This window comes from Akebia trifoliata, chromosome 6, assembly GCF_017979445.1.
Source record: "Akebia trifoliata isolate Shusen 1 chromosome 6, ASM1797944v1, whole genome shotgun sequence".
Classification (NCBI taxonomy): Eukaryota; Viridiplantae; Streptophyta; class Magnoliopsida; order Ranunculales; family Lardizabalaceae; genus Akebia; species Akebia trifoliata.
Genome location: NC_141380.1, coordinates 22,303,029 through 22,327,302, shown reverse-complemented (window position 1 = coordinate 22,327,302; position 24,274 = coordinate 22,303,029). Strand labels below are relative to the sequence as shown.

The window sequence follows — 24,274 nt, the reverse complement described above, 5'->3', positions numbered from 1 at the left end:
TTGGATTAGAATGGTGGAGGGAAAGTGGTCAGACATTAAGTTGATTTGTCTCTTTGTTGCTGACTTTGAAAATTTAAAGAGAAGTAGAAATTGGAAAAAAGAGGTTTATGAACGTAAATAAAGGAAGTTTATGAAAAACTAGATGGTGACATGTGCAAATGCATATGTATTATAAAGGCCAATTTGTAATTTAAATTATTATTGAAGATTATATAGTAAAAGGGTATTTTGATAATTTTAAAAATTAATCTGCATGATTATAAGGTTATAGGATTGCAATTTTCTTAGTTTTTGACCAAAATGATCTTTGATTCTATTAAGTTTAAATGTAAAGGTGGAGGCATTTGTGAGATCCAAATTTTGATTTTTGGAATCACTTCTACTCAGCCTTCTCTCATTATAGTGTTTAAAGAAAATGTATTCATATTGTTTAAATTTTTTTAATTAATTAAATAATCATACATTGGTTGGATTAAATTAAACCAGGGCCTAAGCCATGTTCGACCAATTTGAAAAATGTTTGATTTTTAAAACATTTTTCCATAGAGTTCTAGTCACACAACCCATTTGAAAAACAATGTAATGACCTGAAAATTTTAATCCCTATCTTGAAGAAAGATATATAGTTTTTTACATTAATTTTAAAAGTATGGATTATTAATTTCAAACATTTGAAACAAACTAACTTTACCAATAGATTCAAAATGATCAAAAAATATATTTTAGCTTGTAAACATGTTTTAATCAATAGTCGAACGAAAAAATTATCGAATCCTCGAGTTTCGAGTCAATTTTTATCCAATGGTAAAAAATTAACTTAGAGACATCATTTGAAAAATCCAATCATACCGTTAGTCTCGTAGTAAAAAATCACCCAAAATATTGTATAAGAATGTCCAGATTGACATTTAGGAAAAATAATTCCTCAAATGACACTTACATCCCCACTTAAGTATAAATATCAAACCCTAGAGAAAAATCTGATTTTTCTTCTTCTTCTCCAAACAAAATTAAACCCCATTTTTCTTGATCTTGCAACTTAGATCTACAACTAGTTAGGACTAGTTAAGCCTATCCGAGTGTTTTCGCAAGAAGGAAAGATGTTCACCTCGTCAAGGGCTACGTGTGGACATAAGGAATTTCATATTTCATCGAAGAAAATTTTTCTTGATCGACCGAAGGCAATCATCAACTCCGATCAACCGTCGAAATCAATCCGAAGTAGGATGTCTTTCCTTCTACCCTCTAGTTATACGAAATTTTCATAGAAAATTCATTTGATTTTTGATATTGTTGTTGTTTTTCCAATTATTGATTATTTCATTAATTTCTTACATTTTTTAAGAACCGAATCGTAATTATTATTCATTTCATATGATGTATTTTTTAAATTCATGATTTGATATCAATTTGTTGGGATTTTTTGTAAATCTATAGTCTAGATTGTATATTGTGAAAATTGATATCGAATTGGAGTTTAAATCAAATACATTTTAAAGAAAATCAACTTTTGGTTCGTGTCTAGTGGTGGCACCGTCTCACATATCGTTGGTGGCACCGACAACCATTCTTCGGTGGCACTACTAGAAATAGCATTTTGATACTGTTAGCACTATTTGAGCAACTAGTTTTCCAACTGTTTTCCAATCTTATTTTTAATAAAAACATTTAAGTAAATATTTTCATTTACTTTGAGTTCTTTAATGAAATTAATATTTTACCCACCATTTGGAAACTTTGAGAATAGTTTTAAAATCCAAATCTCATCATATCAAATTTTGATTTTTGGTTTCAAGAATAAAATGTAACTTACGACATTTTTGCCTGATTTTCAAAATTCAATATCTTTATCGTTCCTTTGAATGAAGTTATAAAAATTACATGGCGTTTTCCATATTATCGAGTGCTTTAATTTACAAAAAACTATTTTCAATTTAAACAACTTTGAAAAATCACCTTTTCCAAAATTTTGTCAAATTTTTACAACCTTCTCAGCTTTTACATCTTATGAATTTATTGTATTTTCTAAGTCTTTCTACTCAACCAAAACCATCAAATAGAATTGGTTGATGATTTATAGATCTCGAATGACTTTAAAAGTGAAAGTACTTTGATAGATACTTAGGATGATAGAGATTGATTGATGATTGATAGATTGATAAAGAGAATGTATGTTCTCGACTGATTGATGGGACAGTGCTTCTACTCTTATGCAATGGCCATACCACATAAAACATGATAAATAGATAGATGGATGGATGGAGTGACAAATAGATGTTATTGGAGAGCACTACTAAATCTTGTTTATATTTTCGATAGAAAGAATAATATATTATATACAAAACAAAACTTTTTTTTGTTTATCATAAAAGGGTCATAGAAAAATTATAAAGAGTGACGCTTTGCTGTATATCCGGAAATGACGGGTCAATCTAGGATAGCACTAGGTGCCATATGCTATTCGGTAATATAAGATACCTTAAATCATATTGTAGATTATGAAATTCGAGAATTTCTCCTCCTTCTTTCTAGGGGAACTTAGTGTGTAAAGGTAGTCTCTATATAGTATAGAGGTAGTAGGAGTTCACATGCATTACCTCTTGATATGCTTTGACGCGAGGGGTTTCATGGGCTAGTTAGTAATCATTTTTAGTCTATAGTCATCAAATGGTCAACCTCATTATTAGTTGAACTCAGTATTGGGTTTTTGGTTAATGATCAATTTGAATCGGATAAATGGTCACCCAAATCGTGATATACTAGATCGACCACAAAAATCAGATTATAACGATGGGATTTCACATTGAATTTGAAGTCTGGAATATCGAATTACCATAGTCGAGGCGGTTATATCGATATATTCCTCTACTGATGAGACTATCGTTGTTCTTCTCACCGGAGTTAATAATAATCTTACTTTTACCTTACTTGTAAGGCAAGTAGGAGATCGAACCCAAGAGAAAGGAGGAGTAGAGTTAAGCTAAGAGGATAAAATTCAAATTAACTAAAAGGAATTAAAACTATTTTTCTTTGTATTTCTGAACTTATAAGAATATGTAAAATTGCTAGAAAATGAACTAAAGTAAATGAAATTAAAAGCAAGTAAACTTATGAAATTAAAGCACCATTGGAGGTGAATCTACCTAGAATATGTTGATAAGCAATTCCTAATCTCTAACATTTTTATAATTCAATCGTAAGGACTTGGTGTTAGCTCCTTAGATCGGAAAGTTTTGCAAATGAAATCAAATGAGGGAACATAAACAAAGTAGAATTCTTTGAAAATTTCCTACTACCAATTATCTAGTTTAAGCATACTTTATCTTGATCTAATCTAAGCATAAAGTATCTATATTAAGAATAAAATGTACAAGAAATCTTAAAGAGAACTCATAAGCATTTTAAATAAAAGAAAGCCATGAAATTAGAAACAACACACGAACTTGCTCTAGGCTTTTCCACTCTCCAATGGAAGGGAGCTTAGCCTAATGTCATTGCAAGAGAGGGAAGATAAGAGATGAAAGAACTTTTCTTTATTTCATGGAGAAACTTACAACTTCTTCTTCTTCTACTACTTCTTACAAAAATTTTAGTCAAAAGAAAATAACTAGAAAATAAAAATACAAAAAATAAGAGAAGAGGCTAAGAGCATTACATTAAAGGAGTCTTTGATAAGAGAACCAAGATGGGACCCTTTCTCTAGAGATTGAGGCTTTATTTATAGAGAAAAATGTGTGTAGAAGAGTCTAAAAGTAGCCTCCACTTTTCTTTGCACAAAAAGACAAAAGAAGAGAACATGAGTTAAGGATTAGGACATTTCAAAGTGGGTCCAAATGCTTTTGCCTTGAGATTTTGATTCTAAAATATTGATTTTCTGTATAAAAAACACACATAATTAGATTTATCTAGTAAATGAATCTATTTATGTATAATTAAGCCTAATTAACATGCAACATGGTGTTTCGAGACTTATCATGATTATTACCTTAATACAAAGAAATAGGGATAAAAATCAAAATAAATATCCGGAAAATATGCGTATAATTGAGTGTTTTAAGACACTTATCATCTGTTCTCTTATCGACTACACCGTTGTGTTTGTATTATGAACTTTTCCTTTCTTTTGTGATGTTAATAGATGATTTACAATTTAAAGGTAGTATGAATTATTTTAAATGATAGAAATGATTAATTGAACTTTATATCAACTATTTATTGATTATGCTTAGACATTTATCGTATGTTATATTATGAAAACATACATTATTTAATTGTTTAGTTGATTACTCGTGCATGAGGACTCGCTATTAGAACGACATTCATCCTACTAAGTAACATTCTCCTATTACTCATCCTATCCTACATTTCAGATTATTCACTTGTTGAGGAGCCCATATGTGAGAAGTCACTTGAGGAGGTCCCCTTTGAAGAGTATGCTGAGTATTTACAGTCTCCGTCAACTTGAAAATTACCTTAGTTTAGTGGTTGTGTTTTAATTCATATTATGGGACTTGATGTATTTTGAGAAGACGTATTTGTGAGATTTTTATCGTGTGATTTGTTTATGAATTATAGATTTGATGTAGTTAATTGATAGTGATTAGTTTTTGTTTTGCTCTGATTTTTTTAGTTTATCAAATATTCGATTCCTTTGCATATATTTTCATTTCATAAGTATTATTATCTGTGATTATTTTAACAGGTTGTGTGTGTCTTTATCTCATACTTCAAGATTTTGACTAATGAATCTTCAAGATTCGTATTGGGATTTCAGGGCGTGAAAAACAATGTTCGATTTTTGAAACATTGGTCCATAGAGTTCTAGTCGCACGACATTCCCTTTGGACTTACCCATTAGCACCCTTAGCCAATTTTAAATCTCAGTCATTATTGATATAAACTGGCTGAGTCATCTCGGTCTTGGACAAATTGTAAGTTTTTTTAACGATATGTGAAGTAGTGAATAGAAAAAACAAGAAAGTAATTCTTGATGTCGGCATCTCATCTTGTTCATAAACAATACGAGTCTGACTTTCAATCGGTGAGGCCTCTTCAAAATTTTGGTGGAATCCTCCTCGTAACATGACACTTTAGATTCTTGTGTTTATATCAAACCCCTATGTTTTTTATAATATTAGGGATACCTCCTTGGAGATACCACGAGTTATCTAAAGGAGAGGGTAAGTGGATGAGCGCTTCAAAGTTTTTTCCATCTACATATTGAATCTATCATTTCCTTGACAATTAGATTTAATTTCATTGATAGTTTTAATTCCTTGATGGACTTTTAGCATAAAAATTCCATAGTTTTATGGCAATGACAAAAAAATGTCACTTTATTTTTAATACTAAAAATAGGTACCCTTTTTTACAATAACTCATGTTTTTTTGACAAAAATGCCCACAACTTACAATTTCTTTAGTGATCCCTTGAAAAATATTCATTTAAATTATAACTTCCGCCCTCCCAAACTTTTATACCATCAAAATGGAAAGAGATGTCGTCATGCTCTTTACCAAAATCTATCAAATAGCATTAGAGCTCACCAACGAGGTTATAATTTTTAGGAACAATAGTCAGTCTTTCAGATATGTCCACTCTTGTGTTTGATTCACAATTTATTGGAGTTTTCCACCAAATGTTACTACTATCTCCTTCTTTCTTTCATTTATTTTAAAATTATTAATATATTATTATTAACCTTGATATATTTATCCTTCATAGTTAAATAAATAGAAATTTGTAGATAAACTCAATGAATTCGCAAAATTTTCAAGGTGTTCAAAAAATTTAATTAAACATCAACGTTGGAATGAATATATTATAGCATCAAGGCTCAACATTACCTATCATTAAACCTAGTCACTTGATACCTTGTCAAGGTTCAATGATAGGTATCGTTGAGCCTCAACGCTATAATACATTCATTCCAGTGTCGTGGTTCAACACTGAGTAAATTTTGTTAATTATATACCTTACAAAATTCCACGAAATCATTGAATTTTTCATTAATATAACTAAAAATAAATGAAAGAAAGAGAGAAAAGAGTGATGAATTTTGGAGAAATTTTCCAATAGATCATGAGAGTGGATAGATCTACAAGGTTCACTATCGTTCCTGAAAGCTAGAGCCTCATTAGTGATCTCCAATGGATATTTGATGGGTTTTGGTACAGAAAATGGGGAGATCTTTCTTTATTTCAATGGTATAAAAGATTGGAAGGGAGGAAGTTACAATTTAGAAGAATATTCTTCAAGGTTTTAATAAAGAAATTTTGGATGAGGGCATTTTTACCCAAAGCATGAGTTCCTATAGTAAATGGTCCTATTTTGAATATTAAAAAAGTGGCCCTTTCTTTCCTTTTCCATTAGCATAAACCTATGAAATTTTTATGTTAAATGTCATTTCTTATTTCCTAAGTAGTAGGTTTATTTTCTATTGTAAGTAGGGTATCTTTGTATCAACTAGTCTTTATAAAGTAGTCCGTAGGGATGTTTTTAAATACATGTAATTTTTTAATCTTTTGGGATATTTGACGATTATGATTATCTTTCTATCAATAAGTCATTCACATTTCTTGAATTTTAAAATTCTCTTAGTGTATGTGTTGTCTGATCATTTTGAGAATCTTACTAATTGATCTATTGCACCTTTCAATTATCTAAATCCTTATGTCAATTTTGTTGTGGAATAAAGGAATTTTCATCGTAAAATAATTTGTATCAAATCTTAAAATTATGGTGTCTATTATTGAACCAACAAATCAAATATTTCATAAACAATATGACAATGTTTACTTTCTAATATATATATATGGGTGGCGTTCAAGGGCCAACTTTTTGGCAAAACATTTTTCAAAACATGAGTTAGAAGTTTTGGAATGGGCTGATTTTTGGTGAGGATGATCTCCTCATCGTAGAGATCATCCTCACCAAAAATCAACCCATTCCAAAACTTCTAACTCATGTTTTGAAAAATGTTTTGCCAAAAAGTTGGCCCTTGAACGTGACCCTATATATATATAGGGACAGTTCAAAGGACAACATCTATGACAATCGTTTTTTGTAAATCACTTATGATGGGATTAAAAGTTTCGGAATGGGCTGATTTTTTGTGAGGATGAACAACGAATTTCAAGTGATGAGATGAAACTTCGACAAGACAAAGGGTTGTGTTATAATTGCAATGAATGTTACACTCCTGACCATTAATGTAAGAAGATGCAAATATGTATTAGAAGGACGAGATGAAGTGGATGATGAAAATATTCTAATAAAAGTTATTTTACCATCATGAGGATATGATCAATTTTTAGAAGAGGCATTGTTAGGATTCTAGTTTTGTTAGGTTTAGTTTTTATTTCTATTAGGGTTTTATCGGTAGGATTAATTATTTATTTAATAAGTATTTGATTTGGATAGGTATTTTAGTAAGAGTAAATTATTATGACTAAGGTTCTTTATTTATAAAAAGATGTAATCCCCTTATGAATTAATGGAGAATATTATTTTAATCGTATTTTTACACAATCCTTGATGTGTTGAGCACTCGAGATCTCTTTTCCTCTCGCTTGAGTGGGTATGTTAGGAAGTAGGTTCCTAACAAAATACCTCAACTACCCTTTTTAAATATACCTGTGATGAATAACTTTTATAATTATATTTTTACAATCATACCCCTATTTTTTATTCTAAATAAACAAAAACCCTATTTTTTAGAACACTGTGATCTCTCTCAACTATCAAAACTAAAGGCCTAGTCCATTCATCAATCGTTTGGTTTGTTCTTCATTCAAACAAATAGAAATTTTACTTGGTGCTTATCTTCCTTTTCATATCAATGTTGACTATTTCAAAATGAATGGAAACCCTAGTTTGTGCTCATGAAAACCTTATTCCAGCCTAGGAATTGATAGAGAACAACTTTTGACTAAGAGGTAAGTATCAAAATATATTTTAAAAAAATAAATAGTATTACTTAGTGGTGCAACTTGGTCTGGTTCAAACTGAGAATCGAATCAAACTAATAGCTTTGGGGTGATTTGGTTCGATTTGGAACAAGTTGTGGTTCGGTTCCGAATTGCGAAAATGGAGAACCAATCAATTTAGTTCGGTTCTCGAATCAAGCTTGCATAGAACTGAACCCTATATATATAATAATTATTATTATTATGAATTATTTTAGGTGTTTGGACATAAATTACTGATTTTTTATGGATAAACTAATGACTTTTTATGGATAGATTTGAGATATATAGTATGAAATTTTATGTTTATTTTTTTTATTAAAAAATATCACTTACAATTTATAGAATATTGACAATCCGTAAATCGAACTGAACCAAACCGACTTTAATTCGGTTTGGTTCCAATGGAATTTGGTTCGGTTATGCTTCTTATTTCGTGGAACCGACCTATGTTGATTCAGTTCCAATTTGACCTCAAACCGAATCAAACCAAACCAAGTTGCACCCCTAGTATTACTCCTATCCATAAATAATAAATTAGTGTTACCCCCTTCAGCAAAATCTGAAAATCCCCGCCTTTATTTCATACATTTTTTTCGTAAGAAATAAAGATTTTGAATTTGAAATATGTTGAAGAACTTACTACTAACCATTGCACGAAATGAGAATTTTTAACCTCAATTTCGTAATAGAAGAAGGACTTTTGCATGTTTTATGTGTGGCCGTTATGGATATTGTAATCTTTTCCAAGAAGTATAGATTTAATTTGCATCTCATCTTCGGATTCTGTGGACTAAACAATAATGTTGAACCACGTAAATTCTACGCCATCTTTGTTTTCTTTGTTGCAGCCTTTTTGTTTTGTATATGCTTATAAATACTTGGCCTAAATCTCCTTTTCTAAAGAGTTGATGGGCACCCCAATTTTTACTTATCACGCCCCATTTTTTTAAATTATTTAGCACACCCTAATTAAAGATTAAAACAAGCATTACAAAAGTTTGGTTCAAGATTTTTTTTTTTTTTTTTTTTGATAATTGGGTATCCCTAGATAGAGAATCAGGTTCATATCTGGGCTTTGCCGAGTCCATAGACCATTGTCTTGTCCAAGGACTAATACCCTGAGAAATTAATGCTCATACTAGGTATTGAACTCACAATCTACGGGCATTAACCGCTTATAGGTCTAAAATTACCTTTGAGCCAACTCACCCCTTAGGGTTAGTTTGGTTCAAGTTATTACCCATGCATGGTTTAAAATTTTGTCTCGTTTCATAATGATTAGTACGAAATATTTTGAAATTTTAGTTGGCCAAGACAAAACAACTTCCAAATAGAAACAAACAAGGTTTCGATAATTTTCTTCTAATTTTTCTTGATCTACAGATTTATAAGAGAGATCTGGGGAGAAAAACAGAGAAAGGGAGAGGTACCTAATTGATGTCATCGTCAGATGTGCATCGACATGGGGGGTTTCCCTCTTCTTATTCATTTTCTGCTTTTTGGGGTTTTTATCTAAAAATTTGAAGGCTTGGCTAGTTTGAATCGAATAACCTTCCCTTGACCTTGGTCTTCTCTGGAAGACTATGTTATTTTAATAAGCATGTAACAAGTAAAAGTTGGGGTGCCAATAGCATCTCTCTCATTTTATTGGTGTCATTATCGTACACTATCGATTGTAAACAAATATTTCCATCTAATCGTATACCTTACTCTACTTTTCTAGTCAACCAACTTGAGAAAATGGTAAAATTATACAAAGTTCCAACCCTCGATCACGAGGATCATCCTCTGACAACATGATCAATGTTGAAACCATTGCACACGACACATAATTTATTCTTCAAGACAAAATCAACCTCATAAAGTCATAAATGGTAAAATTATACAAAGTTCCAACCCTCGATCACGAGGATCATCCTCCAACATCATGAACAATTTTGAAACCATCGCACACGACACATAATTTTTTCCTCAAGACAAAATCAACCTCATAAAGTCATAAATGGTAAAACTCTTGACTCTGAAATTCTACCAACTTAATTTCAACACCAGTTTGGAATCCACCCATTTCCTTTTTCATAAAGTAAGAAATGGTAAAAATCTAAAGTTAGAGGTCACATTTCCTTCTTCATAAAGTCATAAATGAATTGCCAATGAAGATTGGTGAATGGACTCTAAATATCGATTAGATATTTTTTCTTAACACATACGCACACAATATGTCAATGGATCGGATCAGACCAGAAATCCAATCCGATAACTTCGGGTCTAGATTGATGTTTTAGATTTTGATAAGGATTCGATCCGATATCTTATTACATCAGATCTACATCAACCATGTCCTGATTCAATAATATGTTAATATATAATTATACTATATATTTGTGAGATATACGATCCAATTCTTAATGGATTGGATTGGGATCTTATTGTCAAGATCTAGTAAAATCCTGATCCAATAAGAATCTGATCAGATAATTATCGGATCAAATCCTGGATCTGATCCAATCCTTATTGGATTGGTACCAAATCAACCTCGATCCGATCCATTGATAGCCCTAAACTTGGCATTACGGGGGGATACCGGACAAAAGTTTGCAATGACATGTGAATGGACACCCTATGCCACAAAAAAAAAAAAGAAATAGTTTTATAACCATTTGAGGTCGTACCAAAGTGGGCATTAGTATTAAGGATGTTAATGGGTACCCGATTAGATGGTGTGCCCAAAACTAATTAGTCGGTTTTGGGTCTATCAATATGGACCCAATCATTTTTGGGTCTGGTTCTGAGAAAACTATCTTAAGGATTCGATAAGAATCAGGTAACCAACTTAAAAATTTTAACATTATAATAAAATTAGTAATCTAATTAATTCCTAAAAAGAGATATCTTGAAGTAAATGTAATTGAACTAAAATTAAAATATAAAGAAAATGTAGTCTTTAGTTTTTCCCTTTTCTATCCAAGGACCTTTATTTATTTTCCATATTTTATAAAATTTCAACAAAAAATGAGTAGTTCATACTAGAATTTTCTAAGACTTTATTCTCAAGCGGTTGATTTGCTTGAACAATTTATTGTTGATCTTAACTTTCAATTGAGAAATTACAAGTTAAATTGTTACATTTATAAATAATTATCTATTTTATTAGATACTCTCTTGTTTTTTCTCATTCAAAAAAAATATAATCTATACAAGTGAGTACCCATACGGGTATCGGGTATTGGTAGGGTCAGTTCTGGTTCCAAGTAACTGATACCGAGATTTTATTTGGGTCTCGATTTTGGGTATATGTGGAACCTTGACAACCGTAAAGACATTTTTTTGGAGCTTAAACACAGCTCAGATTTTGAAACACTGATAAAGACCTAAATTAAATATTCAGATAATTAAAACAAAAAAAAACAAAAAAATGTTGATCATCGAGATCTGTACAAATCATCCCCATGTGATCTTTTTTGCACCAGGTCGATAAACAAATGATCAAAATAAACTAACACACCAAAACCATGAACACAATATTGCTTGATTGAAACATCTCAGAAGTAGCTCGACTGTACCTGCAATAGCTCAAGATGTGCCAATATCTTAGCAATTGTTGGTTTCAATACCATAGCTCCGCTCTGTGCGAGGTCAATGAGAAGCACCTGTGCAGGTTCCCCATACCGTACCCTATGAGCCTCAAGTCTGAAAATCCTCTCCAACATCCAAAGTGCTTTCTCTTGAGCCTTTACATTTCCTATTTCAATAACTCTTATTAGGGCTTGCACGCCCGACGCTTTAGCTATCGCATTGCTCCCATTTTCCCAAATTGAATCCTGCATCAGAGTCGCAAGAGCACCGAGAACGGCGTCGTCCGCATCTCTCTCTTTACCTTCCAAAATTTGGACGAGTGGGGAAATAGCGCCTGCCTTGACTAAACAAAAAGAGGTTTTTACAAAACAATGGCCATCATGAACTTCACAAAATGCACTTGTAGGTGGAACACACAACCATCTCGAGGTTCTAGACTTGCTTAGTGTGAGCGAATTCTGCGATAGTTGCGTTAATGAAGTTGCTGCCCTAGATTTGGCGACTGGTGACCCAATTGAGAGTAACTTCACAAGCCAAGGGATCACCCCTTGTTCTGCTGCTAAATGTTGAAGTTTCTTATCCCAAGAGACCGTAAACCGAACTAGTACACCTGCAACACTTTCGACCAACCATTTCATTGTGGGTGTCAATGTTGGGGTGTTTAAACCAAGTAAGGAAACCAAAATGGGTAAAAGATGTGCCCTCTTGAGTATATCTGTTGCCTTCTTGTCGCTAATAGGGAGATTACTTAGTAAGCCCACGGCAGCAGCTTTTTCATTCTCACATATTGATGTTGAAATAATATTTACTATAATATTGAGATAGGTTTCTCCCAACTGTTCGGTCAAGTCTCCTGATAAATCTTTGGAAAGATTGTAGAGTAAATCCAAGGCAGCTGTCCTGATCTCAGTCTTGTTCTCGGTTAAAAAGGGTAGGAGAAGCTGGACTGAACCATTTTCCTTCAATTTAACTCTAACCTTGGATGCACTAGAGTGGCTTGTGATACTGCTTAACGCATGTAAGAGGTGACACTGAACTACTGGGCTGGAAAGACTCAGTAGAGAGAGCATCTTCTGTGCTACATCTTGGTTGACAAGAATAGATTCGGATTTAGCGATGCTTGCAAGGATGGCCGACGCTGGCTCCCGAAGAGTCATGAGTACAGATGTAACAGAGAAAAGGAGACGAAGCAAAGCTGGTACAATGCCTGAACTGACCAAACGTTGGACATTTTCTGTCAAGTTGGATAGATTCTGCAATGCACCCAATGAGGATAGCTTGGCTTCAAGCTTCCCTAAATTAAACATTTTGACGAGGGGTTCAATTGATCCTTCTTCTCCAAGGGCGGCTCTGTTTTGATCTGTGAGTTCCATCCTTGAAAGTGCCGTTGCCATGAGTATCTTACACATGTCAGAACCTGCAAAGTGATGGAATATAGAGCTTATATTTGAAGGAAACCAAAAGCTTTAAATTGTCAAGTGATTTGGAAGAAATAGAACTTGTAATTCCATCATGATTTATGTTACTGAAACAGTATATGTCAGTGTCTGACATGGTTATGAAAGTTTTAGCATGGTGCCTTCAAGGAGACCAGACCAAAGTATAGACATGTCCATACACATTTTTTTATAAAATATTTAGCTCACACAACACATTTTTAAAATAAAAAATAGGAAAGAAATTTTCAAAAAGTGAGAAAACATTCTCACACACCATAAAGCTATCCAATAGGCTAATGCATAAACTAGTTTGCAAGGGAAAACAATAAATAATTAAAAATTTTGTTTCACAAATTAATAGTACTATATGGAGAACGACACACATCTCATTTAGAAATCAACTTTTTTTTTTAAATAAAGGGCGACAATACCTTATGTGTAAGTAAGATGTAGTGGCATGTCGACAAGGTTATCCATGTCATTAGGTTCAACATGACAATGAACCCAAGAAGTGTCCTTTCCTTGTTACATAAATTTTGACTCTCAAGAAAAAAGTTATTCAACAGAGAGTGCCAAAAGGAGTGTGAATGACTTATATTTATCAAAACAAAAAAGGAGTGTGAATGACATGAATATTATTTCATCATTCAATTCAACCTGGAGCAATATCTTCGGTCAACACAAACCTTTTGAGATCTTTTCCTACCTCAGAACATGCCATTTCAGGCTTCCTCTGGTATTTTTCAAGTAATTGAGTAATTGAATCACTATTAGAAAGGAAAAAAAACAAAAAATACACACACATTGATGCAGGACAACCATAAAATAAAAGGGAAAAACAATTCTAGACCCAAACAAGCTGCAGCCTAAATAAATCCAAACTTTCCATTAGAACCCATGATTGTTGGCTTGATTTGCATCCCGCATTACACACACAAGGAAACCCATACAGGTTGGCCCCATTTAGTAGAGATGAATTCTAGTGCGTTCAGCCACACACACCAGTAGTGGAAATAACACATTACCTTATCTAAATCTTTCGCATAAAACAATGAACAAAAGAATATATCGAATGCTTTGCAACTTCAAGTTGCCCATCAAAGAATGTTGCAGTTTGCTCCATAAATCAAAGTAACATTAAATCTTACGCATAAAACAATGAACAACAATATATCGAATGCTATTTGTATAGTCATTGTCGTCGCAGAAGAGACCTTATGGAGCAGAACAATGAACAACAATAGACCTTATGCTATTTGTATAGTCAGGTCCTTTACATGTCATTGCAGAATTGTATTTTCTTGTCTTTTTCATTGTCATCACACCATTAGGCCCTTGATTTCAGGCAACAAAGAGTTTGAGAATATAAAGCAAAAGCTTGTTAGACTCTCCATTGGAATGTATAAGATAAAAGGAGAGACAGAGAGCTTTGCAACTAAGACTTATGAATAACATTATGAAACTATGTAAGAGAGTAACGAATTAAGGACTAAAACCAACAAACGCGATATTAGAGAACTGATTAGGCTTTATGCCAAGGAGTCGATCATTGAGGAATTCTTAGTGGGACTATAGTGATACGGAAGTTTAGAAAAGGAGGACATGTTTGTGATTCACCATCTCAAGCTGTGGGTTTGTACTCTGGTCTTTCAATCTTGATTCACCATCTCAAGCTCATGTTAGGGTGGTTCCATGACAGATGACACTCTATATAGAATTGAATAAAGAAACAACATCCATTTTGCCAACAAAACATTTTGCATAAGATGTACAATGATCATGTACAGTCAATATTAGTGATATAATAATTATGATATTCTACATTTTGTCCTGTATGTATAGATAAAGCACACTACGTTGCCCATCAAAAATATAAAATAAAGGACATTGTGTTGTTACAACTATCAACTCAGTTGTGATGGTGGTCAGATAGTGAAGCAGAAAAAAGTGAAAAATTCAAAGTTTCCACAAATGCTACTGGCATTAACATCACATACAAGTCTATACAAGTCTTTGACCCAAACATTCAAGTTGATTAAGAAAGAAAAATGAGAAGAACAAGAAAAGACCAGCCCTAAGTAACCAATATAGACAGATTTTTTATGTTTTTTAGTCTTTAATCTATAAAATCCTGGGAAAATGTAATGTTTAGAAAATTAAGTTTACAAGCAATTATACATTGCAGTGATAAGGTGCACCAACAACAATCAATAATCTTTTGCAACCTTGTGAATCCAAAAGATTCAATAATAGTTCTACAGTAACTACACCACCATCAAGGACCATGGAAATAAAAAGGGAAATTGTAAGATGTGATAGAAAAAAAAAAAAAGATTTGTAATTACCCTCCTTAAGGTGTTGCACTAGCGGCTTGAAGTAACCAGCCTCCACCATATGAAGCACATCTTGAGTGTTACTCGACAAAGCACTCAACAACTGTCCAGCATCATGTGAAGCAAGAGGGTCGTCTCCATTGAGAAGTGACACCAACATAACTATACAACCTTGTATTCTGCCAATCCGACGGCGAACAGCAGGTATATCCGAGAGAGTCAACAACAAACCCACAGCTTCTCTTCTCTCCTCAACGTCCCTTGTCAAAGATCGCACCAACACCGACAAAGACCGAGGTTCCGCCATCTTCTCCTGTAAACTACATACTTGTCAATAACATAGTAATCCATCCATCCTAGTCTATGTTATAAAAATCTCTGTACCCAATGTGGGACTAAATTTTGGATTGAGAGAAATGGAGAGAAAAGAAGAGAACCACTTTAAGAGAATAGAAAGTAGTTTGTTCTCATTATCTCAATTTCTCTACAATCTCTCCGATATGGGGGAGATTGAGCATTTTTCTCTTCTGCTTTCTCTCTATTAACCTTCTCTTCTCTCCTCGCTTAACTTCCCAAACAAGAGAAATGGAGAGAAAAGTGGTTCTTTTCTCTTGTCTTCTCTCTATTTCTCTCAATCCAATCAGAAAACATTTCTACAATTTTTATTTTTTTTGAAATTTCATTTCCCTTCAAAACATTTGAAACAAAAAAATCATTTGTAATAAATAAATATAAAAAAATTTGTTACTTTTGATCAAAATTATTTAGTAGATTTCTAGCAGTCTAGGCAGGTTTAACAAACTAAAATGGAAAATTAAGAAGTTTGAAATTCACTTACAGTGTTTCCATTATTTTCAGATGCCAAGCTTCTCAATATTAAGATTATGTTCAACCTATTCTTCTGCTTAGTCGAACCCAAACGATTCAATAGAATTGGAATAACTCCTTCACCATCAATCCATTCATTCCCAACCATTTTGTCCCTAATTAGAATCCTTAAACCTAAAACCGCATATTTGAGTTCTTCATCGTTCCCACATTTAAGCTGCAACGCAACGTCATCGACATTCAGATTGATTCTATCCTCCTCCTCCTGCATTTCCAAATCTTTCTCGGACTCTAATTCCTGTTCGACATCGAGATGATCGAATCTCGCATCCATCATTTCTTTGTGCAAAATCCCAATCTTTTCGTTAACTTCAACAGAAAAATCAAGATTGGCCAACAACAGAAACCCTAAACATCTACCAAGATCATGAGTTATCTCCTCAATCTGTTTAACTGAAATTATCGAACTTGAGATCCGAATCAAAGCTCTAGCGCGTTTGAGCTCTGTTTCTAGCGATTTGACCACCTTTTGAATCTGAGAAGAGTCCATCACCTCGTTATCTCTCAAATCAACAAGTATAGGTTTGAATTTCTCTACAAAAACTGCAAATTCAGTGAAAAACTCTCTTTCTGTTTCGGATTCCTTGGCCATAGAAGATACTTCGTTCGATAAAGCTAGTAGACCCGATATGAGATCAGATAAACTTGAAGAATCCCTCTCCCGATGCATTTTATCTTTTTTTGTGGTAAAAACTATCAGGTCAAAAAAGATTTAACTATCAAAGAGAAGAAGAAAAAAATAAATTGGAAGTAAATCCGATACTAGATCAGACGAGTTCTTCTGTTTTTTCTTGTTCTTGAGAAAATGTTTGATTGACTTTGAAGAATCAGTCATGGTGTTAGTATTTGTTTATAGTTGAAAGGAGTTGAAATGGCGTTTATTGTTTGGAAGATTATCAAAACGGAATATCTCTTGTCAGAGTCGCCGTCCTTTCTCATTCCATGAGATGAAATTGACCAGGTCAACTTCTCTCTCTCTCTCCTCACAAGTTTGGAGGAACGAATCCTCTTTCTCTACGTAACACGTGGCATCTTATAGTTATACTCAACCAATAAATAAATAATGCTCTATCTAAGTAATGAGCTCAAGATTACCTCACCTCACCCTTTTCTGACGTTTGCACTAATCATAGATGATTTTCATCGAGATGCGACTGAAAAACATCTCCACGTTATAAAAGTGTGAAGTGAGGTCAACATTGAGGTCACTACAACTGGACTCTTATGAAAGTAGGATGTCAATGGGTTAGTTCCGATTCGTTTCCTATGATATTTAGAATCATAATCTTTATATCTTATCGATTTCGATTCCTGACGGTTCCAGTTCCAATTTTAAAATAAGTAAAACCCAAATCGGAACCATTAAAAATTACAATTACCCATCAATTCTGATTCTCAAGAATCGAATGAGAAAAATTATTTCAAAATCATTATAATAAAAAATTCCTTTTAAAACATAACATATTATTTGTAAAGTATCAACTTAATAATAATTTATTCCACTAAAATGATAATTTAATAACTTTTATTTTAAAATATTAAAATATATTTCTTTTACAAGTATTAAATTTAAAAAGAAAGTCTTAAACTCAATTATTTAGTTTATGTGAAATTTGAAGAACTTTATATCGTATATGCTAATTTTAAAATATAGGATTATCTTGAATCATGTATAATATAAAAATAAATAACAAAATAAATTGATTTCGAGTACTCAAGAATACCCATCGGATAGAACCTAATGGTTCCAGTTCATAACAGTTCGGTTTCATATTAGATCCAATTCTAATTGATTCCAATAAAAAACGAATTGGAATCGAGATTTTCAATTTCGGTTCCGGGTAAATGGGTACCCATTAACACCCTTATAAGAAAGTAAATAAGAGTTGTGTTGGAGTAACTTCAAGATTGTACCTCATATCTCACTTTCGATGAAAGTATTTATGATTCCTACTTCCTGCACACTTCTACATTAAGAAAGTGAGATATGAAGTACAAATTTAAGTCATTCAGCATTATTCAAGTGCAAGTGTGAACTAATACTCCTTAATAATTGAATATTTGAGATAGTTCCCTGTATTTTCAAATTACTGACTTACTCTCTTATTTACCAGTGATGATTGGATTTGATTCAATCAGTTTGGATCTAATAATTTTGATTTTGGATCAATGGATTGGATTTTAATAAGGTTTTGATCGATATCTTACAAAATCGGATTTAGATCAACCAAGTCCTAAATTAAAATGTTAGAATGTACATATATATATTTTGCATATCAAATTGGTCGTGGCCTAATTCCAGAATCGATCTGAATTGCATTCTAACATTGAGATGTGATAAAATCTTAGACCATTAAGAGTTTGATCTGATGCTTATCAGATAAGCTTTAAATTTGTTCTCGTCATTATTGGATTGGTACCAAATCGACTCCGATCTAATCCAAATCGATCCATTGACAAACCTATAATCAACGTCACCATTATCATCGTCGTAGTCATCATCATCATTTTTGTCTCATCATATCTTCAAAATCATAATAATCATCAAGATCATCTTATTTAAGAGGTTGAAGCTTTGGTAAGAAAAATTAAGGATTTTGAAAAGAAAACTCAAGAATTTTTATTGCCCTATAAGAAAAGACCAAAATCAATGTCCTTAGTTTGAGAACATAGGATTATCTTAAAAGTCGTGCTGGAATGATTTCAAGCTGGAACCTCATATCACACTTTTTGACATGAAGTGCATAAGAATCATAGATGATTTTTTTACTTGTATCTCGATGAAAAGCATATATGGTTCCATGCACTTTCACATCAAAAAGTGCGATATGAGATTACAACAACGTGAGATCACTTGAGCATTATTCTTGCATTAAGTCTCAAATGTTGAAGGTAAAAAATAATACTGAAGTGACGTAGAAAAGTGAGATATGAGGTACAATCTTGAGGTCACTCCAGCACAACTAGAAGGGAAAAGGAGTTGATTCATGTTTTTTTTTTTTTTTTTTTTTAAAGTAAGCCGGCCGTTTCAAGATGTCTTCCCTTTTAAGATAATCCCCCATTTCATTTTCATCTGGCTTGTGGTTAAAATTATTGGTGATTTACACATATGCCCCATGTTTTGGTGAACTGATTTCCGAGTGATGATGCATCTTTGACTATAGTTTTCTCTTATATACTAATGAAAAATTACCTAAATGACCACATCTTCAACTTCGAGTAGAAAAACCTTTTATTTTTCTTCTACAATTTTGTTGTCTTCCAGCTCTTCAAGCTCTACGATAAAACGGTTTTAATCCACTCAACCTTAGCTTCAAGTTAGTATTTTTAATTTTACTTTAATCATTTGTAGCTAGGAAATCCTCAATTTTTCTACCCAAAATTCCAGCATTTTCTAGTCTCCCAAAAATCATATTTTGCCTTTGAGTTTTGAAGGTGGAAGTAGATAGAATCTTAAGTTTGAAGAGGTTGAAGATTAGGGCATTTAATGTCATTTTACATCAATTTCTTAGACTATCTGAGGTCAAGGGGATTTGAAAACATATGGAGATATCTCTATGAGTATGATTTTCAAACCTGGTATTTCGCGTAGGGGTGCAATTTGGTTCATTTCAAACCGAGAACCAAACCAAACGGATAGTTTTGGGTTCAACATGATGATGATAATTATGTTTGTTCTTTAAAAATAACCCATGGACGATGTTGAGTTTGAAATGTTTGTTGAATGAGATCCCTCACAGGGGCCGAGCTAGTAAGGAGCTGGTGGGGGCGGTTGCCCCCACAGAACTTTGAAACAACCTTATATTTTCAGCTAATTACATCTCCCATTTATCTCACTCCTTCACCTCTCTCTCCATTTGCCCCCTCCCCCCAATAAGCCCCATAATATAGTGTGTTCTTTGAACTATGATCCTTCCAATTATTTAAATTTGTGAATTAGAATAAATTACTTTTGACCAAGTCGGGTGGAAATGAATTTATTAGTGTTAGTCGATTCAGTTTGTTTCTTTGAAACCTTTATGTCAAGGATGGGAATGGTGGGCAATTGATTGTTAGTCAGGAAAAAAAAAAATTAATCAATTAGGTGGAGAGTGTGTTTGGTTTTGAACTAAACTAAATAATTGAGACAGATTTATCTCTTAGTCTTCTAATAGAGAGCATAGCTTCCTCAATAATGGTTGGATGTTTATACTTCTTATAGCCTTCCAAAGTCTAAAACCCCAACTTTTGTATCCCTCAATCTTGTTTCTTCGACGAGAAAGACGTGAGAGAGGAATGCAGGAGAGAGAGAGAGAGAGAGAGAGAAGGAAAAATAAATAAAAACATCATCGTGGTTCTAGGTGAGTCAGGGGTATTTTTGTCAAAACTAGTAAATGGTGCGGATTGTTTTATTAAGTTGAAAACAGTCATGTTTTTCTTAAGTTGACAAACCTGTGGATCTATTGGCTAAATTTCCCTTACTATTATTATATCAATACCTTTAGAATAATTTTATTAATAAGGATATTTAGATTGAAGTTTGGACATTTAGCAAATAAATTCCATAGGTGAGAATAGAAAAAAAAGGGCCACTTTTTTTAAAAACTCATGAACATTCCGTTTGCTACAGTAATTTATGTTTTTGGACAAAAATGCCCTTCACTTCATCTTCTTTATTAAACCTTTTGTAAATTATAATTTTCTCCCTCCTAATCATTTTAAGATTTTACTTAGGAGAGAACTCTCCATTCCATTCCAAAACCCACCAAATAACTATTGGAATCATAAAAAAGGATCAGACTATGAGAAACGACCAACACCTTGTTGATCTTGGTGAATCTTGTGTTTCATCCATGATTTATTGGACATTTTCATCAAATGTTATCCCTATCTCCTCTCAATCTTTCATTTCTTTTTAAATCATTTGTATAATCTTGCATAATTTTATCTGCGTAGTTATATAAATGGAAAATGGTAGCTAAAATCTAAATGATTTTGCAATTTTTTTAAGGTATAGATCATAAAAATTTTGTAGTGTCAAAACTCAATTTTGGAATATAACAGAACTATTGTCAAAGTTCAACAGTACCTATAATTGAACATCGATAAATGACTAACAGAACGTTTCTTCTGTAAATAAAAATTGTTTGCATCATCGAACCTCAATGATTGTACATTAACTAGAGGTTTGATTATAATTGTATCGTATGGGTTCGACAATAGCTCTGTTATATTCCAATGTCAAGCTTCAACATTACAAAAAAATTTATGATGTATGCCATAAAAAATTCACGAAATCATTCAGATTTTTGCACCATTTTTCATTTTTCATTTATATAATTACGAGGATAAAATTATACAAGATTATACAAAGAATTTTAAAAGAAATGAAAGAAAAAGAGGAGAGGAGGGTAACATTTGATGAAAATGTCCAATAGATCATGGATGGAACACGAGATTCACCAAGATCAATAAGATGTTGATCGTTCCTCATAGCCGGATTCCAATAGTTATTTGGTAGGTTTTGAAGTGAGAATGGAGAGTTCTCTTCTTCGTAAAATCTAAAAATGGTTAGGAGGGAGGGAGTTGTAATTTACAAAAGATTTAATAAAGAAGATGAAGTGAAGGACATTTTTATCCAAAAACATGAGTTACCATAACAAATGGAATGTTTTTTAGTATTACAAAAAAAAAAGTGGCCCTTTTTTGCCATTGTCATAAACCTATGGAATTTTTTTTGCTAAACGTCCTCGAAGTTTACTATTGAATGATATATTTTCACAAAAACCTAGCATTTTATAACTACTCAAGATCGTTTCACCAGCATCTAGCATTTTATATCTAAAAATGATTTTTTATTTTTTTTGCATGTGTGCTCAAATTCATACAAAAAGAAATTGTAGGTTAAATTTAGACCCTACTTGGTACCATGCAAATGATTTGTTGGAATCTAATTTACTAATGCTTAGTTACATTCTACAAATTATTTGCACTGCAAATTATTTGTAAGAACGAATTAACCCCTTCACAAATTTCAGCAAATAGTTTGCAGCCCACAAAGTGTTGCAAATCATTTGAAAACTCAAGCACCTTAGCTCTCGACCATCTCAATTAAAAGCTCGATAGAAAAAACTTCGAATTAGAGTTCCGCCATTGTCCCCAAATTGGTAAGATCTCTCTCTCTCTCTTAAATTCTAAGATTTCTCTTTGATCTACTTAGTTTGTAGAAGAAGAAAGTTCAAAACTCTTTCATCCACTTTTCTTATGAGGTAAGCAACTCTCTATCCTTATCTCTCCCTTTTTTTTTTTTATTTTGGATCTATCTTTTTTTATTTTACAGTAAATTGTACTAAAATGATCATAATTGTTGGTTGATTTAGAATTTTTAACCAAATCAAACATTGAGTGTTTCTCATTTGTTCATTGCTTAAACTATTACATTTGAAGTTGTAGAAAGTATGAGCTTGAGATGTTCTGTTTTTCCTAAGTTTTTTATCAATTGTACTAGTTAAATGAGATGGATTTCAGTGTTCACCTAATTATCATTTTAATTAGAGCAATTTCCTATTTGGTTAATATTTACAAAGATGAAATTTCTCTAAGTTCTTTTACAATAGATTGGAATAAAATTTTGCTCTTCCTATATGTGATGAAATAACTACAAGAAATTTAGGGTAACATAGGTGGAAATGTGCCCACTGTTGGCGTTGATTACAACGCTCTTATTAGTGATGTCTTTCTAATCATTAGAATCCATTATAAGGTCATGGGAAGGTAGGCATACTGATAAGGGATCAACATTCATTGTTAAAGATCTAACAATCAAAATCCTGTATGGTCTTTCAAAATTCCCAACAAACAATTCTTTGAAGATTGGTTTTAGATATAGAGGGTTTCTGTGGTCTTTGGGATTGATGATGTGCATGTCAACTTGTGTTTCTTGGGATTTTTTGTCTGTCTTTGAGTTGTTCATTCATGGGTCGTCTTGGTACCTCAGCTTTTATTTATTCTTGTCTCTATGCGTTATTTTAGCTTATTAGCTAATGCTTGATGGTTGCACTGAATTGAGTAGTTTTATCCGATCATTTCAAATCTGATCGTGATGAACATTGATGATGTAACTTTGGATTGCAGGGTGATCAAGTGTTTGTAGTAATTAGTATTACATGCTATGTGTATGCATTATATATATATATATATAGAGAGAGAGAGAGAGAGAGAGATTAATACAATGTGTATCTCGACTATTGTTGGACCCTGTGGAGGGCTTATTCATCAGGACATCAACTTTTTTTTTCAATCTTCTAGAGAGCTAATATTACTACCCCAAGTTTTAATTTTCCAAATCAAATAATCTACCTAAGATGTAGAGGTCCATTATTTCGTACAATCACACCTATTTTTCTACTCCTTTCAGAAGATGAAAGAGAGAACCTTTACTTCCCATCAATAATTTAACTGTTTTTTTTTTCCCCCTCACAGAACAAAACAACTGCTAAATATAATGAATTTTTGTCATCTGTTGTTTAGGAATCCGATTGTCGATGTGAAATGTAGTGTTAAAATGAAGCACTAGCATTAAAAATATATATACTACAAAATAATTAAATGTGTCAATTTGATCTTTCTCCTCAATCATGGTGTCGATGTTTTTTTAACTTCATCCATCTTTTTAAGAATCGAGTTTTGTGTCATGGGGTGCAAATTGATCCTTGCCCATGCAATCAATCACATTCCTTCGAATTGTTTTCAACATATCTAATTGAATAATTATGGATAATACCCTTTGGTGTTAATTTGTTTGAAGTCGATCGGATGGCTAAAATAATCTAATAGACTCATTTTCTAAAGCACTCTATAACTCTTTTGTCAAGTGCTCTAATGACTCAAAACAATTGAAGGAGAGAAGGAAGAGACCTCGATGTTATATATATATATATATTATATATATATAGAGAGAGAGAGAGAGAGAGAGAGAGAGAGAGGTTCAAAGGCCCTAAAGTTTGTCAAGGATCGAGCCAAGTTTTTAACACCATTAGATACCGTGAGATCCAACCGTTGGAATTTCATTTTACAGCTGACACCAAC

At 32.6% G+C, this 24,274-nt stretch overlaps 1 protein-coding gene across 1 annotated transcript; it reads right to left on the bottom strand.

The window, feature by feature from the left end:
- Positions 1-11,098: 11,098 nt before the first annotated feature.
- On the bottom strand, positions 11,099-17,166 carry LOC147400414 (U-box domain-containing protein 44-like). Its single transcript, XM_086446096.1, has 3 exons — positions 16,158-17,166; positions 15,332-15,632; positions 11,099-12,964 (listed from the first exon to the last, which is right to left on the bottom strand). Exons 1-3 carry the CDS (start codon positions 16,875-16,877, stop codon positions 11,514-11,516), a joined length of 2,472 nt encoding a protein of 823 aa, XP_086302222.1. The 5' UTR covers positions 16,878-17,166; the 3' UTR covers positions 11,099-11,513.
- Positions 17,167-24,274: the final 7,108 nt, after the last annotated feature.

Excerpts from the sequence above, each read along its gene's own strand:
- LOC147400414 (XM_086446096.1), bottom strand. The coding sequence starts at position 16,877 with ATGCATCGGGAGAGGGATTCTTCAAGTTTATCTGATCTCATATCGGGT. Across the intron at positions 15,633-16,157 it reads CTGAAAATAATGGAAACACT|GAGAAGATGGCGGAACCTCG; the intron begins GTAAGTGAATTT and ends TGTAGTTTACAG. Across the intron at positions 12,965-15,331 it reads AGTGCAACACCTTAAGGAGG|GTTCTGACATGTGTAAGATA; the intron begins GTAATTACAAAT and ends ATCACTTTGCAG.